Consider the following 18,349-nt stretch of genomic DNA (forward strand, 5'->3'; position numbering starts at 1 on the left):
CCCTGCTCTATCTTTACATTATGTGCTTAGATGGAACTTAGGAACCTAGGAAGCCACCGTATACTGAGTGAAAGCATTGGTCCATCTTGCTCAGTACAGTGGTACCTCGGGTTACATACGCTTCAGGTTATAGTACCTTGGGTTAAGAACTTTGCTTCAGGATGACAATAGAAATCGTGCTCCAGCGGTGTGGCAGCAGCAGGAGGCCCCATTAGCTAAAGTGGTGCTTCAGCTCAAGAACAGTTTCAGGTTAAGAACGGACCTCCGGAACGAATTAAGTACTTAACCAGAGGTACCACTGTATTGTCTGCAGTGGGTGGCAGAGGCTCCCCAGGGCTTCAGACAGGAGTGTCTCCCAGCCCTACCTGGAGAAGCCAGGGGTTGAATGTGCTCCCCTTTAGATGAGCTACAGCCCTTCCCCCCAAAAAACAGAGGTTCCCAGAAGCACGTGAGCAGGTGAGGAGGTTATTTTATCCCAGATCTCAATGGCCGTAGGAAAGGTGCTTTGAAACTTCTGCCGTTCACCTTCTCCTCCCTATTTTTCTCAAAGTGCAGAAGAGAAAATGGTGGCACCTGGGTTCCCCCCAAAGAGCGACATTTCCAGCAAAGCAACTGTGGTTTTAAGGCATGCTTCCAAAAACCATGTGCGGCAGTGAGATGGTTTTCTTATCCTCCACCATCAATACCCACCCCATGTAAAATGTACTTGTGAACTCTAACACCTTCCCCCGCCCCCTTCCTTGATAACCCTACATTTGGTGCTTGAATGCAGAACTGTAAATAGCAGACAAGCACTTTGTGTCTGTCAGTCCTGGCCCACAAGTGGTTAGAGTGCTGCACCAGGATGTGGAAGATACAGGTTCAAATCCTCAATCAGCCATGAAGCTCCCTGGGTGACCTTGGGCCACTCACTCACTCTCAGCCTAACCTACCTCACAAGGCTGTTGTGAGGATAAAATGGGGAGGAGATGAACGCTGCATGCCACATTGAGCTCCTTGGAGGAAAGGAGAAGAAGAAGAGGAGGAGGAGTTTGGATTTGATATCCCGCTTTATCACTACCCAAAGGAGTCTCAAAGCGGCTAACATTCTCCTTTCCCCTTCCTCCCCCACAACAAACACTCTGTGAGGTGAGTGGGGCTGAGAGACTTCAGAGAAGTGTGATTAGCGCAAGGTCACCCAGCAGCTGCATGTGGAAGAGCAGGGAAGCGAACCCGGTTCACCAGATTACGAGTCTACCGCTCTTAACCACTACACCACACTGGCATGCAATGAAACAGGGAAATAAGGAATAGGCATGCAATGAAACAATGATAATAAGAAACCTGTGAGCTTTTAATATGCACTGCATTTTGTATCTTGCTTCAAAGACGTGTGAGTGCGGTTGATAAGATAATCTCATTTCTGCTCTCCTTTCTAAAAACATGCTTTTGAACCTTTACACGTAAGCTCAGATGGACCAGAGAGAGCAGTAGAAGCTTCTCCGTAATCCATTTTGCCAAAATAAACATGGCAGCTGAACAGGGGCAGCTCAGGAAACAAGAAGAATTACCGATGAAAGAAGAATGGCAGATGAAATTAATGGACTATGCAGAATTAGATAAGATGACAGGAAGGATTCTAAACCTGCGGGACCAGAGATTCTCAGAAGACTGGAATAAATATGTGAACTATTTGAAAAGCAACTGTAATCAGCAGATTATGCAAGCAGTTGTGTAAGGAGGTCTATATGAAATATTGCAAGGAAGATTATGAAGAGAATTATTAGTTAAAGATTATTAAAAGTAATAGAGAAATTAAGAAATGTAAATCAAGTGAAAAAGATTGAAAAATCTTCAGATGCGGTTGATGGAAGTCTAAAAATTGTATATGATATGAAATTATGTTAAAAAATTAATAAAAATATATAAAAAGAAAAGAAAAGGGGCAGTTTAAACGGCTTGAGGGTTCTCAGCACATGTCCTTGCATTGACATGAGCACAACCTGCTGGACGTACCGAGTAGTTGCTCCTGACAAACCCTGCCGGTTCTGCGGGGAGGTTGTCGAGGTGTTTGAGGTTGGCAAAGGGTTTGGCTGCCCCCCACGACTCCAGGTAGCGAGTCATCCGCGCTGGAGCCCTCATCTTGTAGCCCTCACCTGGCGCAGGTGAGAGGGTGCCACTGGAGGTCTCTTCTTCAGCCTAAAGACAACAGGAACCAGAAGAGGAAGTGGAAGTCCTGAGTGGCAAACCCCAGCCAGCAGCATCCATATATCGAGGACTACATACAATGACACCATCGCACTGAGGGCCAACACATTGCACTGCCTGAGGTGGAGGGACCCACGACTGTGGCTAGACACTGGTCTAGAGCCTGCGCGGCCACTCCCAATTCAGATGTTATGGAGAAACCGAGCTGTGTGTCAGCAGCACACCGGCAACACTTTGCTCCATATCCCTTAATGACAGCTCCCAACGGCTTCACATCGATGCTCCATAGCATTGGGGACAAAAGTGTGCCCTGAGAATTGGTCTCAACTAGGGCCAGGGCCTTTTCAGTACTGGCCCCGGACTTGGTGGAATGCTCTGTCGCAAGAGACTAGGGCCCTGTGGGACTTGACATCTTTCTGCAGGGTCTGCAAGACAGAGCTGTTCCGCCTGGCCTTTGGTTTGGACTCAGTCTGACCCTTATGTTGCCCTCCCCTTATGGTCTTGATCTATCAGCTATTTTTAAAATGAGGCTGCATTTTAACCTGTATTTTAAATTGGGCTTTTTTGGGGGGGGGTGTTTTTCTCCCTCCCCCCCCCCCATTATGTTTTTACTGTGATTTTATTGGTGTTAGCTGCCCTGAGCCTGGCTCTGGCCGGTGAGGGCGGGGTATAAATAAAATGTATTATTATTATTATTATTATTATTATTATTATTATTATTATTACTACTACTACTATTACTTAAATGCCAAGGGGCTGATAAGCCTTCCCCCAGAGCCATTCTGTGGAACCCACTGTGGAAGAGTGTCACCAATAGGCAGGGGTGTAGGAGGGGGGGTGCGTCCACCCTGGGCGTCATCCTTGAGGAGGGTATGAAAAAATGGCACACTGCAGGGGTCAGCACTTACCGTGGGGCCTGGCCTGCAGTGCCCCCAAGCCATATATCTCTCCTGGGAGTGACACAGCGGCTCGGGGCCCCATGCTGCCCGAAATGGCAGTGTGGGGCTTGCGTCTGCCAGGCGGACTCTGTGGGCAGCTCGCCACGCTGCCCCCTTGGGCGTATCACCACGCTGCCCTGTGCATGGATCGCCCCGGTGCCCCATGCGCAGTTTACCACAGAACCCCCGTAGGTGGCTCGCCACACCCCCATCGCCAATATGCCCCTGCCAATAGGGTTGCCATATTTCAAAAGTGTTGAGCTTTTTGGGGAGCAAAGTTGCTGAGCTTTTTCTGCAAAATCTCCAAAATAATTGAAGTTTTTGAGCTTTTATAGTAAAGGAAATTTACCATAAAATCAAAACTTCCAATATGGTGGCCAGACATTTTTACTGATTTTCCCATATTCCACCCGAACGCTATTTCCGACGGACAAATCCAAGATATGTCCAGGAAATCCTGAATGTATGGCAGCCCTAGAACTTATGTCTCACAAAGCCGATCCAGGAGGATACCGAGGCCAATGTTATCAAGGAAAAGAAGCAAGATTAGACTCTGAATATCCTTATCCTAATAGAGATCATTGATAAGGGCAACCAAGGCTGAGTGGGTTCCAAAACCAGGTTTGAAACCAGATTAATATGGGTTTACACCAGCCTTTCTCAACCATGGGTCCCACCTTGTTGGACTACAACTCCCATCATCCCTGCCCACTGGTTCTGATAGATAGGGATGATGGGAGTTGTATTCCAACAATATCTGGGGACCTGAGGTTGGGGAAGGTTTGACTAGATAGTAAGTTTCACCAAAGTATACCTGCAGCTGCTCCACCACGACCGTCTCAATCCCCTTTCCAAGAAGTGATGGAAACTGGCTGATAACTATCTATCACAGACTAGGAAGTCCAGGTGAAGCTTTTTTCCTTTTTCCCCTCTCCCCTAAAAAGTGGATGCACCACCTCCAGTTTCAAAGCAGATCTCCTCACCCTGGGGTCAACGACCAGGAAGGTTTTGATTTTGTTCTCCCTCAGGTAAGAGTCTCGTGGCCAGAAACAAACTTCCTCCACAGCGTAGGCACCACCCAGGTGCAGCAATGTGGCCTCCGTGATATGAACCCTCCTGAAAGCGAAAAGAGATGGGAATGTAGATGGATACACAAGAGGGCAGCCAAGGACACAGAGGTACAGTCCCCCCCCCCCCCATTTAGGACATTTCCCAGCATGCACCACTAGAGGTCACCCCAGATGGCAGATGGAGTTCTATCTATGTATACAGTGGTACCTTGGGTTAAGTACTCAATTCGTTCTGGAAGTCTGTTCTTAACCTGAAACTGTTCTTAACCTGAAGCACCACTTTAGCTAATGAGGCCTCCCGCTGCTGCCGTGCCGCCACCACACAATTTCTGTTCTCATCCTTAAGCAAAGTTCTTAACCCGAGGTACTATTTCTGGGTTAGCGGAGTCTGTAACCTGAAGCATATGTAACCCGAGGTACCACTGTACAACAGAGTGGACAGACAGAGGCCACTTGTTCATTATACAATAACTCAGGGGCACTCTGTCCCACAAATAGCAACACAGTAAAAAATGTGTATCATCAGTTACAGTGGAACCTCGGGTTACGTACCGTCCTCCTTACGAATGCTTCGGGTTACGAGCTCCGCTAACCCGGAAGTAGGTGTTCCAGGTAGCAAACTTTGCCCCAGGATATGAGCGGATGTCGGGTGCCGGCGGCGTGGCAGCAGCAGGAGGCCCCATTAATGAAAGCGCGCCTCACGTTAAGAATGGTTTCGGGTTAAGAACGGACCTCCGGAACAGATTAAGTTCATAAACGGAGGTACCACTGTATTTGTTTGGTTGTTGTGAAGATTCCTTGCTAGGCCACTAGGGGCCAGCACTCAATCTTGCATAAGCAAGAACCAAAGCCTTTCCTGGACCAAAATGGGAGCATTCCCTCTCACCATGTCGCTTCCCTCACCCTGGCACACCTCCTGCTTCCATGTGATTGGCTAGCGTCACATCATCGGACCAGACGTCATACTGCCACTTCTGGAGCCCAATCACCCCACACAGGACGTTCCCCGAATGGACTCCAACTCTCATGTTGATGTCCACTCCAGTGGCATCACGCAGCTTCCTATTTGTGAGAGGAAAAACAGGACAAAATAAGTTTGCATTTTATTAAAAATGCCTGATCCAAATTAGTAGCGAAATAAAAAGTGGGGGGGGGGGGACACACCTCCGTACAGTATTTCAGAAATTAAAATAGCAAGTCAGACATCACCTTGCTGACAAAGGTCCGTATAGTTAAAGCTATGGTATTCCCAGTAGTGATGTATAGAAGTGAGAGCTGGACCATAAAGAAGGCTGATCGCCGAAGAATTGATGCTTTTGAATTATGGTGCTGGAGGAGACTCTGGAGAGTCCCATGGACTGCAAGAAGATCAAACCTATCCATTCGTAAGGAAATCAGTCCTGAGTGCTCACTGGAAGGACAGATCGTGAAGCTGAGGCTCCAATACTTTGGCCACCTCATGAGAAGAGAAGACTCCCTGGAAAAGTCCCTGGTGTTGGGAAAGATTTGAGGACACAAGGAGAAGGGGATGACAGAGGACGATGTGGTTGGACAGTGTTCTCGAAGCTACCAACATGAGTTTGACCAAACTGCGGGAGGCAGTGGAAGACAGGAGTGCCTGGTGTGCTCTGGTTCATGGGGTCTCGAAGAGTCGGACACGACTAAATGACTAAACAACAACACAAAAGGTAAAAGGTGAAGGACCCCTGGACAGTGAAGTACAGTCAAAGGTGACTATGGGGTTGCTGCGCTCATCTCGCTTTCAGGCTGAGGGAGCTGGTGTTTGTCCACAGACAGCTTTCCGGGTCATGGGTCAGCATGACTAAACCACTTCTGGCGCAACAGAACACCACGATGTAAGCCAGAGCGCACGGAAATGCCATTTACCTTCCTGTCATAGCAGTACCTATTTATCTACTTGCACTGGCGTGCTTTCAAACTCAGTTGGCAGGAGCTGGAGCAGAGCAATGGGAGCTCACTCTGTTGCAGGGATTCAAACTGCTGACCTTCCTATCGCCAAGCCCAAGAGGCTCACCAGCATCCCTAGCAAGTCAGTAACATTTTACCAGCCTTTTTAAAAAGAGGTCAGGGAGTGATTAAATATCAGTTGGTAGAACATGAGACTCTTAATCTTGGGGTTGTGAGTTTGAGCTCCACCTTGGGCAGGGGGGGGGGTTGGACTAGAAGACCCTTGGGCTCCCTTTCAACTCTACAATTCTATGATTCTATGTTGCTGGACTACATCTTTCATAAACCCTGCCTGTTGACTATGCTGGCTGGGGCTGATGGGAGTTGGAGTCCAACAAGATCTGAGATGAGTAAGTGGGCATCAGGTTGAAGAAGTCTTATCCAGAGCTACGGTTCTCAAAGTGGGTGGTATTGTCTCCACCCTGGAGGTGGAGCACTAAGAGGCAAGGGATGGCAGTGGGGCACTGGAGGTGGGTCCCTCCCAGTGCTTTGATCTCTTATTCATGATTGGCCAGGCTAGAGCTAGAGCAAAACACCTTCATATGCAACGTTTTATGGCTCTTGTTGCTTCCAGAGCTTTTTCCTTTGGTCACATTTGTATGTACAATTCTAAATTGTTTAAAGATAGGCATTAGTCATGGCTGGTATCGCTGTATCGAGTTCATTGATTCTGTTGGATTAATTAAACTAATTTTAACTGGGTTTTGAATAAACGTGCAATTCATTGTTACTGTTTTAAATTCTATTGTGTTACTGTCTTCCTTAGTGGGCCATGCAAAGCACTATTCTAAATAATATATTTTTGTAGGGGAGGGGAGCACCAGGGATGAGTTTATGGCCTGAAAAACTTGGGGACCACTGATCTAGAGATTGCAGGCTCATACTGGGAGAGACAGTCCCTGAAGTAACCTGGGCCCAGGACATTTAGGACTTTAAATGTGAATTATCTGTGGAAATTATTTATTTATTTATTTATTTATACATACATACATACATACATACATACATACATACCCCACCCATCTGGCTGAGTTTCTGCACCCACTCTGGGTGGCTCCCAATCAAATGTTTAAAACAATACAGCATTAAATATTAAAAACTTCCTTAAATATATATAGCTTACAATATAGCTTACCAATATGTTAGTCGTGACTGACTCTGGGGTTGCGGCGCTCATCTCGCTTTATTGGCCGAGGGAGCTGGCGTACATCTTCCAGATCATGTGGCCAGCATGACAAAGCCACTTCTGGCGAACCAGAGCAGCGCACGGAAACACCATTTACATTCCCACCACAGCAATACCTATTTATCTACTTGCACTTTGACGTGCTTTCGAACTGCTAGGTGGGCAGGAGCAGGGACTGATCAATGGGAGCTCACCCCGTCACGGGGGTTCGAACCGCCAACCTTCTGATCGGCAAGTCCTAGGCTCTGTGGTTTAACCCACAGCGCCACCCGCGTCCCACCAATATGTTATATAACATTAAAGGATGGATTTGTAGATCTTGAATGGCACATGTACCAAACCAGAGCACCCCAATGTTGCTGCTGCTCAGACCTCATTCATGACTTGGGATCCTTCCCCCAATTTTTCCTCCCCCTCCCTCTGATTTCACCTGCCAACTGCCTCCCCCACTCCACTCACTTGATGGCCTGGCACATGTCAAGGCCCATCTTGACGCAGTTCCGGGCATGGTTGGGCAGCGACACAGGCAGCCCAGAGACGCAGTAGTAGCAGTCGCCCAAGATCTTGATTCTCATGCACTCGTTATCCTGGGAGGGAACAGGGTTGAGGATGAAGTTTGCCACCTGAGACAACATCTCGGTTTCCTTGGCAACGTACACATCATGACTCACTGGCTTAGGGCTGCTCAGCTAGGGTACCATTTCTGCACAGAGGGGTAGAATGTTTCTATGGCCACCACAGCACAATTTCCCCAAATTTCCCTGAAGAAAGGCACTGATTGTTAATCCGCTCTGGGAATTGTAGCTCTGGGAGGGGAATAGGAAATCCCAGCACCCTTAACAACTGCACCATCCAGGATTTGGGGGAGAGGGCTGGCATAAATCCTGGAAAAGGGGGTTTAGGCTGCATCCTAAGCCTGTTCACCTGGGTCATGTAACCTGGGAACCTGGTATAAGTTAAGCCTGCAAAAAGGGTGTTCTAACTCAGTTTAAAGGCTTGTTTTCTCTCTGCAAAGCTTAGTCCAGCTCAGCTAGCAGATCGGCTCCAGATTGGCGTTTGGATATAGCACACTCTTCTGCCAGTTTAACTTAATTTTACACCAGCTTCTTGTGTACAAGATTTCCCTGCATGTCACTGGACTCCACCTCCCATCAGCCCCCGACCAATGACCAGGGGTGATGGGAGTTGTATTCCTACAACATCAGGTTCCCCGACTCCAATCTAAGGAGAACAAACTGTTTTAAGGCACGGGAAGGGTATTTATGGAGGGAAGATATTCTCTTACTCACCTTGGCGATCTGGTCAAACTTGCCAAAGAGTTCGTTGAGCATGAGGACTAGCTCCTTTGGGGAGCATTCGCTGGCCAAGAGCGTGAACCCAACAATGTCGGCGTATAGGATGCTGCGAGAGGGCGAGGCAGAGAGAAACAAAAGATGTTCGGTGGACCCATGCAATGGAGTGGGATTCACCCAACCACCTCCCAATTGTTCAGCCCTAATCCACATACATCAGGTCAGGCAATCTTGTAGATGACAGATGGCGTCAAAAGCAAGTACCTGATGTTTTCGTGGCGCTTGACGTAGAGGTTGTGGAAATTATTGGTGCTCTCGTGACGGTGCTGGGCCTGGCCTCCATCCCGGAGCCTCTCGATGATCTCGGCCTTCATTTCCAAGGCAATGTAGGCAGGAAGGATGGAGAGAAGCAGATGCTCCTAGGAGGATCGGCACAGCAAGGTGGTGGTAGGAGGAATTAGGAACAACCAAGTCAGTTTATAAAAAGGTAAAGGCAAAGGGACCCCTGACCCTTTGGGGTCCCTTTACCTTTAAAGGGTCCCTTTACCTTTAAAGTGGCCGACTCTGGGGTTGTGGCGCTCATCTCGCTTTATTGGCCAAGGGAGCCGGCGTACAGCTTCCGGGTCATGCGGCCAGCATGACTAAGCCGCTTCTGGCGAACCAGAGCAGCGCACGGAAACGCCGTTTACCTTCCTGCTGGAGCGGTACCTATTTATCTACTTGCACTTTTGATGTGCTTTCAAACTGCTCGGTTGGCAGGAGCAGGGACCGAGCAACGGGAGCTCACCCTGTCTTGGGGATTCGAACCGCCGACCTTCTGATAGGCAAGTCCTGGGCTCTGTGGTTTAACCCACAGCGCCACCCGCATCCCTAAGTCAGTTTAGGGACTTCCAATACTGAACTGAATGAATGCTATGCTACCTTCAGCATTAATTGGTTTGTTGCTGAACACTTTTTACAAGTGTCAGAACTTGGGAGTTCCCCATGCAATGAGTTCAAAGCGGCCTTTCTTTGTCTATGATTGGAGAGGAAAATAGCTCCTCTGTGCATGGGCAGAAGAACGTCCAACCTTTACTGGTAACCTCCAGGAAGGTTTAAGCTCTGACATCTCTCTTGTGTGTAAATCAAAGGCCTGACGGAATGGATGCAAGCCAGAAGGGCCTGATCCAGGACATAGGATGATAGGAAGCTACTCTACCATGTCAGATGGTCGCTCCATCCTGCTCAATATTATCTACAATGTTCCCCAACTTGGTGCCTTCCAGGTGTTTTGGACTACGATCCCATCAGCCCCAGCAAGCACAGCCTATGGTCAGGGTTGATGGGAGTTGTAGTCAAGCAGTATCTGGAGGGCCACAGGTTGGGAGAGACTCATCTTCACGGACTGGCAGCTGTTGCCCAAGGCTTTGGGCTGGAATCCTTTCCCTGCCCTACCTGGAATGGAACCTTCTGTGCGCAAAGCCATTCTCCGTACTCACCTGGTGCCTCTTCTCAGACTCCAGCTTGACTCGGGATTGGATGAGGTTGAAGGTCTCATGGAAGGTCTCCCCCAAGGCAACCTCCATCAAGTGCTTATGGTAGGCACCCACCAGGTTCCCGCAGACAAAGATGACGAGATTGGCCAGGAGCTGGAGGCAGGTGCAAATAGAGAGGATGTAAGGCGAAGAAAGACTGGGAGGCGACCGTGACACAGTGCAGTGCTAGAAAGAGAAGCCAGTGTGGTGTACTTTTTTTTGTTGCGTATCGGACGAGGGGCTCATCCAACTTCCTCTTGTTCCATGTTTCTAGGCCCAGATCTGGGCTTTAAAGCTCTGTGTTTATTTTATTTGGTCCCAAAGCTGTCCCTGGGAAAATCCACATTTCATTGCTTAATCACAGTCAGGTTTTCAGCAGTAAAATGCGGGTCTTCCCAGTGAAAGCACAGGGACCAAAAAACAAAACAAAACCCTGTTTAGACATGGAAATCATGGCACAAAAGGAAGTCTGGATGAGACATAGGAGTGTGGGAGACCATGGTTAAAATCCCCATTCAGCCACAAAGCTCCCTGGGTGACCTCGGGCCAGTACTGACTCTCAGCCTAGCCTACCTTCCATGGTTGTGGGGTTTAAGGGGAGAACCATGTCTACAACCTAGAGCTCCTTGGACAGAATGTGGGATACAAATGTAATAATACCTCAGGGTAGAAATTCTGCAAGGCCCATTATCAGTAAGGCCACCGTCACCATGCAAGAGTGCAGCCTGACCACAGATCTGGTTTAAGAGGAGCCCAACGCTGATTGTTAGAGTGAAAAGCAACTCCAGACAAAGTGCAAGGAAGGCACTGAATGTACAGCAAAAAGCTTGGGTTGAATAAGCGATTTCAAAGACTGTGATTGGATGAAGAGATGGCGAGATGCCAGGGTGGCAGAAGCTGGTTGGCTAGAGGATGAAGCAGCTAAGATGATGTACAGATAAGATGATGTACAGCTAAGAGGATGAAGCAGCTAGGATGATGTGTGCTAATGGAAATGCTCTCACAGACTCCGTTGGACTCCGGTAATGCGTTACTGAATGAGGTCAGACTCATGCTGAATTTGCTGTGAGCGTCCCTCAAAGGGAATTTCCCCACACACAACAGGATTTCCCAGGAATATCCCATCGGCCCACCTTGTGATGCGAAGCACGGATGGGGTGACAAGGCCCCACTTACCTGCAGCGCTAGCTCCGACCGTGAGCCGCGCCCCAGAGAGAGGTAGACGCTCAGGACGACGATGTGGGAGAGGGAGGAGACCAAGCCGGCAGCCACGGCATCTTTCATGCCAACGGGCAACATGGTGTAGACGGTGAAGATGATGAAGAGGAAGAAGGAGACCTTTGGGAGAAAAGAATGCGGCGTCAGTTCTCCATGTGACAGGAGGAAAATTAGGAATGTGTAAATTCCACTAGTCGGCGAAAGAAAATTGGGGGTCAGGGAATAATAATAATAATAATAATAATAATAATAATAATAATAATAATAATAATTTTATTTATACCCCGCCCTCCCCAGCCAAGACCGGGATCAGGGTGGCTAACACCAAATATAAAACAAGTTGATTGAAATACAACTTAAAAACAAGGTTAAAATACAACCTCATTTCAGCAGAAACTCAAAAACTTTTTGGGGGATGAAAACATCAAGTCTTCACCAAGGCTAACTATCCAGACTGGTCCTACGTGGGCCAGAATCTGCTAAAATGGTTTCTGCCACGTTCATGCTGACTTTGGAACAAGCATCCCTCAGACCCATTGTCAAGAACTTGCCTACTCCCAGTTTTTCCACACATAATATCCATCTGTTTCTTCCATATCAGTCACCAATCTACAAGTAGGGCTGCAAATGGAGGCAGGGCTGTCTTAAGCATATGCGGCGCCGGGGTGCAAAGATCCGCCCGGCGCCCCTCCCCCCCCCCCCCCCCCGGTTGCCCAGTCCCAGGTGCACAATTCCTGTCTAGATGTTCTTTGAACATGGCCCCTGCCTCTACATATGGCCGTGTGAGGAACCCTTTCTTGCAACCTTACATGACTTTGTGCTTCCAGTAGATAACTAACTGATTTGCTTGTTTCAACTGTGCTATGACACTATTATTATATACATTATTGGCAGAGTTGTGCTATTAGTTTGACTGTATGTCTATAAGTATCTCCAGGCTTTGATATGCACGTTGCACTTTAATTTGCTGAACTAAGTAAAATTGTCCTTTATATTTGCAAGCCAGTTTGGTGTTTTGGTTTTCTTGTAATACCTGAATATAAGCCGCGCCCTTAAAATTTCACAGGCACTCACACCTGTTCTGTTTTACCGTATGCCTGTTTCAGCAGTGATATGGTAAAAGCCAATTTTTGTAAGGTCGCGAATTTAAGCCACACTTTAACTTTTCGCGGTCAGAATCTGGGGGGAAAGCGAGGCTTATATTCAGGCCAGTACAGTATAATGGCATGCTCCCAGCTCTACACAGATGTCAATCAGAAGAGGGCTACCAATGCAGAAGGGGGGGGTAGGTTCAAAGATCACTACGCTGAGGCCCCCTCAAGCCTACACTCAGGTATCTGAAGGCTCCTCCTATTCATCATTTTAATTTTCAGGATGCAGCCCGAGCCCCTCACCTGATCCCAGGCACTGACCACCCCTCCGGTGAAGACAAAGACATAGCCCATGGTCATCAGGCAGGTCCAGATGATGGCGGAGAAGAGCCGGGTGCATTGCTGGAAGAAGCTCTCTATGCACACGAGGATCAGGATGAGGCTGAAGATTGCCAGGGCAACGAATAATGTAATCAGGAAGCCCAGGTTGGAGGAGAAATCCTGGAGAGAAAAGGGGAATTAAACGAGCAATTCCGTTTGTGCTGGTTTGCAGCATTGGCTTGAGTTATACCACTAGGGGGGCACTGCGCTCAATAGTATTAAATGGAAAAAAAATGTTTCCTTTAAAAAAAAAAAAAAAAGGAGAGCAAATGCTTTGAACGCAAAAAAGGAAGAATCTCATGTTTAGGCCAGCATCCCCTGTCAGAGGGTCAGGACACCAGGATGGGAAACATCAGTGCTAGAGACTCTGAATGGAGCACAGAATTCCCGGGCAGATGCAGGAGTGCTCGGGTACAGTATAATGCAGCAGCAAACAGAGCGGTGCAGCTGGCGGTTTGGACTTTGTGCTACGGCTCAATGGAGGCTAAGGAAACGGTGCCCATCACCTTCTTACTTTCAAACAGTCCAGAGTTTGGCACCACCGGTCAGCTTCCTCCTCTTAATCTCAGGGTCAGCGGTGTGCACGGTGCCAGATTTACGTATAAGCTAAACAAGCTATAGCTTAGGGCCCCACTCTCTTGCCCCCACCCAAAAAATATACTACATCTTAATCATAGCTGTCAACTTTTCCCTTTTCTTGCGAGGAATCCTATTCGGAATAAGGGAATTTCCCTTAACAAAAGGGAAACATTGACAGCTATGTTCTTAATTGTATTTCAGTTCAACAATTACTTTGATAAAATCCATATTTTGTTACGTGCAAATGGCTTTAGATACCTGTTAGGTCCATAAATTACCATATAGCATATATTCAACACAAAAAACAGTGGCAATTTGTTGTTGACAAAGGACAGCTGGACATAGAAAGGGCCCCATTACCTTCAGTAGCTTAAAGGTAAAGGTACCCCTGCCCGTACGGGCCAGTCTTGCCAGACTCTAGGGTTGTGCGCTCATCTCACTCTATAGGCCGGGGGCCAGCGCTGTCCACAGACACTTCCGGGTCACGTGGCCAGCGTGACAAAGCTGCATCTGGCGAGCCAGCGCAGCACACGGAACGCCGTTTACCTTCCCGCTGGTAAGCGGTCCCTATTTATCTACTTGCATCCGGGGGTGCTTTCGAACTGCTAGGTTGGCAGGCGCTGGGACTGAACGACGGGAGCGCACCCCGCCGCAGGGATTCGAACCACCGACCATGCGATCGGCAAGCCCTAGGCACTGAGGTTTTACCCACAGCGCCACCCACGTCCCTAAAATTTGATATCCCGCCTTTCACTCCCTTTAAGGAGTCTCAAAGCGGCTAACATTCTCCTTTCTCTTCCTCCCCCACAACAAACACTCTGTGAGGTGAGTGGGACTGAGAGACTTCAAAGAAGTGTGACTAGCCCAAGGTCTCCCAGCAGCTGCATGTGGAGGAGCAGGGAATCGAACCTGGTTCCCCAGATTACGAGACTATCGCTCTTAACCACTACACCACACTGGCTCTCAGTAGTTTAGGGCCTCATCAAACCTAAATCCGGCCCTGGGTGTGTGGTTTGTGGACTAAGGGGACTAGGATAGTCCCCTAAAGGGTCCAGGAGCCCTTCTTCCACCTTCCCAAATCCGGCCCGACTTTAGGGAGGAGGCAGCAGGGCTCCAGCATCCTGTCAGAGGACTGGCGCAATCCTCCCCAAAACCCAGGAAGCTTTCAGAAGAAAGTTACAGGACATGCGCTGATGGGAAACGAGGCCCCCAAATGCATTGCACATTTAAAGCAGCATCGTGGCTTCTCCTCAAAGAATCCTGGGAGCTGTATGTTAAGAGTGCTGAGAGCCGTAGTGCAACAAAAGTGGAACTGGAATCAACAACAATCCCGATCGTTCCTGATATGAGAAGTTAGAGGATGGGTAGGCAAACTAAGGCCATATCCGGCCCAATCGCCTTCTAAATCCAGCCCGCAGACAGACAATCAGCATGTTTTTACATGAGTAGAATGTGTCTTTTTATTTAAAATGCATCTCTGGGTTATTTGTGGGGCATAGGAATTCGTTCATTTTAATTTTTTTCAAAATATAGACCGGGCCCCCCACAAGGGACAGTAGACAGGCCCCTTGCTGAAAAAGTTTGCTGACCCCAAAGTTAGAGGATTACAGCAGGGAGTCATGGGGGCATGCACCAATTGGAAACAAAGCAGTTTGTCTGCCTCAAAACTTTTGCAGGCACTAATGGAACTGAAAGCAGCATGACAGAATGGTGTATGAAGAGCTAAACAAAACTTTGTTAAGAAAACAGAAGCTTTTTTATTGGGGATATTAGACACAGATATAGCCAGAGAAAACAAGAGAATATTCCTTTATGCTACAGGAGCTGAGAGAACACTAACTGGGGAAAAAATTGGAAAAAAGAAACCATTCCAGCAAAAAAAAAGTGTGGCAAGATAAATTACTTGACTAGTGTGGGATGTTATTATGTTATTATGCACATGTTATTATGTTTTATTTGTATTTCATTTTTTGTTTTTGATTGTGCATTTTTATCAGCATGTGTGTATATGTGTTGTAAAATAAACTTAATAATAATAATAAAATGAAAGCAGCATGACATATATCCTTCCTGGAACCATCATGACTACGAATCATGGAAAATAAAGAGGATGTCTGGAGGGACCCAAAAAAGATCTTGCAAGCCTGAAGTCTGCCCACCAAGATCTACTCCGCTTTTTCTGTTGCCTGCTGCCAGATCCTTTGAACTGGAGGTGCCAGGGACTGAACTGAGGACTTTCTGCCGTTGAGCTATGGTCCCTCTACGAAACTCAACTTTTCTCCCAACCACCTCATCTAAGGATGAGGGACCTGTGTAGTCCTCTAGATGTTTTTGGGCTCCAAAAACCCATCAGCATGGATGATGGGAGTTGAAACAACATCTGGAAGGCCACAAGCTCTCCCAACCATAACCAAGTTCTTTGTGCTGGTCCAGGGGGGAGGGTACCGTGGAGCGAGGTCCAGGACCTGAGTTGAGTGTCGGCAGACAGTCCTCCTCAGGCGAAGCGGGGTCCACAGCGAGAAGCCGGGCAAGGACAGGAACTCTGAGGGAACAGGACTGGATGCTGGCCGAAACAGCTCTTCAACGACATTGCTCCCGCAACCTGTGACTGGGCTCACTGGCCTTTATCTTCTCTGAGGCCAGGGACGGTCCCGGCCCCCAGGAGCCCCGCCTCTCCTGGCCTTAAGGCGAGCACTCCTCCTGGGAGAAACCAGTTCCCTTCGCCTCTCTGCCCTGAGCCTCTGCAGTTCAGGAGAGGCTGAAGGGTTACTGGACCCAGGGGGAGACTCACCTGTAGGCACTGAGTCCTCAACCACCTCCGGAGCCAGAGTGGATTCACCTGGTGCCTGCTCCTGAGGATCCGGCACAGGTGCAGGCGCTTCAGAATCAAGGCCCTGCCCCAGTTCAGGCGGCCCTGGAGGCGGGGACTCCTGTGCAGGCTGGGATTCCTCCGATTCAGCCTCTGAATCGGATTCCCAGGCCATCACATTCTTAGAACCTAAGAAAAGGACTCCTGGATCAGGCTAGTCCAGAATAGTCTCACCATGGACAACAGTGGGAAACCCACAAGAAGGACCTGAATTCAACAACACTTTCCCCTTTCTGTGGTTTCCAGCAACTGGTATTCAGAAGCACAATACGTCCGAAAAAGGACATGCAACAAAATGATCAGAGCCAAGAGCTGTTGATATCTAAATCTTCTGTGAATTTGTCTAATCCATCCCATTGGTGGTCTTTTATGGGAGCAAATTTCTTCTGTGCTGACTCCCATAGACACCCCATCTCTCTATCTCTCTCTCCTTGCAAACATGCTTACCCGGCCACTGGCAAAGGATGTCACAATGAGAGCCACGCAGATGCCCAACACAATGAAGAGGAGCAAGAGGATGAGGGGGTACTGTTGGCTCAAGCTGTAATAGGTTTGATAGTAGAGGTCCTCCCGTGGGGTGTCGCTGCTGGTTGACTGCGGGCGACGCTGGCAGGGCATGGCTTTCCTGCTCCCACAAACTCCCGCCTTGGAGGGGAGGAGAGCTCACTCCTCCCAAGGAAAGTAAGGGGAAGTCAATCAGCACCTCTTGTTGCAGCTGTCGAGGGTACCCATTTGTACTTCAAGGATGCAAAGCCCCATTGTTGAAAAAATAGGTGTAATAATCCAGACAGGGGACATGGGGAAATCCAACTGAGCAGTGAGCATGAAACCTGGGGTGGATGATCTCAATGTGGAACGATGTTCTCAGCTAAGTCAGGTGAAGCGGGCATCGTCAGTGCAGAGAGTCTGAAACACGAGACCCTGGGGAAAGAAATTAAAAGTAGGTAATAAATGGTCCTAGCCTAATATGGAATACTTCAATAGTATTGCTCGTGTTCTGTCAGCCCCAAAATGGAAAATGAACAAACTGAAGAAGAATGGCAACTTAAAGGGATGGGATATACACAGCTTGCGGACTTAACATATAGAATAAGAGAACAAGAAGAACATGCGTTTAAAGAAGATTGGGAAATGTTTAATGAATATAGGGAAATGGTGTATATTTGAAAAAGTGGGCAGCATTAAGATAAATTCAACAGTGTAAATCAGTTTTGGTGGATGTTATAATGGAATACTGAAGGGTTTAGTTTATATAAAATATGCAGGGATTTATGTTGCGCAAAATGAACCATGGAAAGAGAGGAAAGGAAGTCATTGATATGTTAAGGCTGTGAATATTCTAAAATGTGAAATATAAATTTAGTACTGAAAATGCCAGAGAATTGTTATCTTGGTTATTCCTCCTTAGTAATAATGGGTACAAAGGTTCCACCTTGTTGGAGGTCTTCAGGCAGAAACTGAAGGGACATCTGTAGGAGGCGCTCTAGCTCTGAACTTCATATATTGAACCCCAGAGTGGTTGGAGTAAATGACCTAAAAGGTCCCCTCCAACTCTATAATTCCACAATCTGTTTCTTTAGCTACATCCAATGCATAAGTATTCACGAAAAGACAAATGTTGTCATAGAATGGTCAAGTTGGAAGGGACCACGAGGGTCATCTAGTCCAACCCACTGCAATGCAGGATTTATTTTTTTGCCCCAATGTTTAACTCAAACCCACCACCCTGAGATGAAGAGTCTCATGCTCTACCAATGGAGTTATCAGTATTTTCAACCTTAGGACCACATATGTCATTGGGCTACAGCTCTCATTACACCTGACCATCAGCTAAATTGGCTGGGGACTATGAGAACTGTAATCTGGCAACATCTGGGGACTCAAAGTTGGTGCCTTTGGCTTTTGTTTTTATTATCATCATCATCTGCCGAGTCCGTATGGTGCTGTGGTGAGTCTAGGACGATTGGACGTGGAAGACCAAGGTTCCAATCTCCACTCAGCCATGTAGCTCATTAGATGACATTGGGTTTCTTCTCAGCCTGAATTGTCACACTGG

The 18,349-nt window shown here is 47.8% G+C and overlaps 1 protein-coding gene across 5 annotated transcripts in view; it reads right to left on the reverse strand.

Annotated features, from left to right (window-relative positions):
* Window positions 1-18,349, reverse strand: part of ADCY4 (adenylate cyclase 4) — a 70,511-nt gene that overhangs the window by 29,920 nt on the left and 22,242 nt on the right. For all 5 annotated transcript variants that reach the window (XM_028702252.2, XM_028702255.2, XM_028702254.2 and 2 more), the window contains exons 2-11: window positions 16,741-17,214; window positions 12,768-12,965; window positions 11,332-11,493; window positions 10,120-10,269; window positions 8,906-9,060; window positions 8,639-8,750; window positions 7,809-7,936; window positions 5,099-5,257; window positions 4,109-4,241; window positions 1,996-2,178 (exon numbers count right to left, since the gene is read on the reverse strand). In XM_028702252.2, coding sequence (XP_028558085.2) covers window positions 1,996-2,178; window positions 4,109-4,241; window positions 5,099-5,257; window positions 7,809-7,936; window positions 8,639-8,750; window positions 8,906-9,060; window positions 10,120-10,269; window positions 11,332-11,493; window positions 12,768-12,965; window positions 16,741-16,911 — 1,551 coding nt within the window. In that variant the 5' untranslated portion in view covers window positions 16,912-17,214. The remainder of the gene's footprint in view (window positions 1-1,995; window positions 2,179-4,108; window positions 4,242-5,098; window positions 5,258-7,808; window positions 7,937-8,638; window positions 8,751-8,905; window positions 9,061-10,119; window positions 10,270-11,331; window positions 11,494-12,767; window positions 12,966-16,740; window positions 17,215-18,349) is intronic.

This window comes from Podarcis muralis, chromosome 13 (genome assembly GCF_964188315.1).
Source record: "Podarcis muralis chromosome 13, rPodMur119.hap1.1, whole genome shotgun sequence".
NCBI classification, from domain to species: Eukaryota; Metazoa; Chordata; class Lepidosauria; order Squamata; family Lacertidae; genus Podarcis; species Podarcis muralis.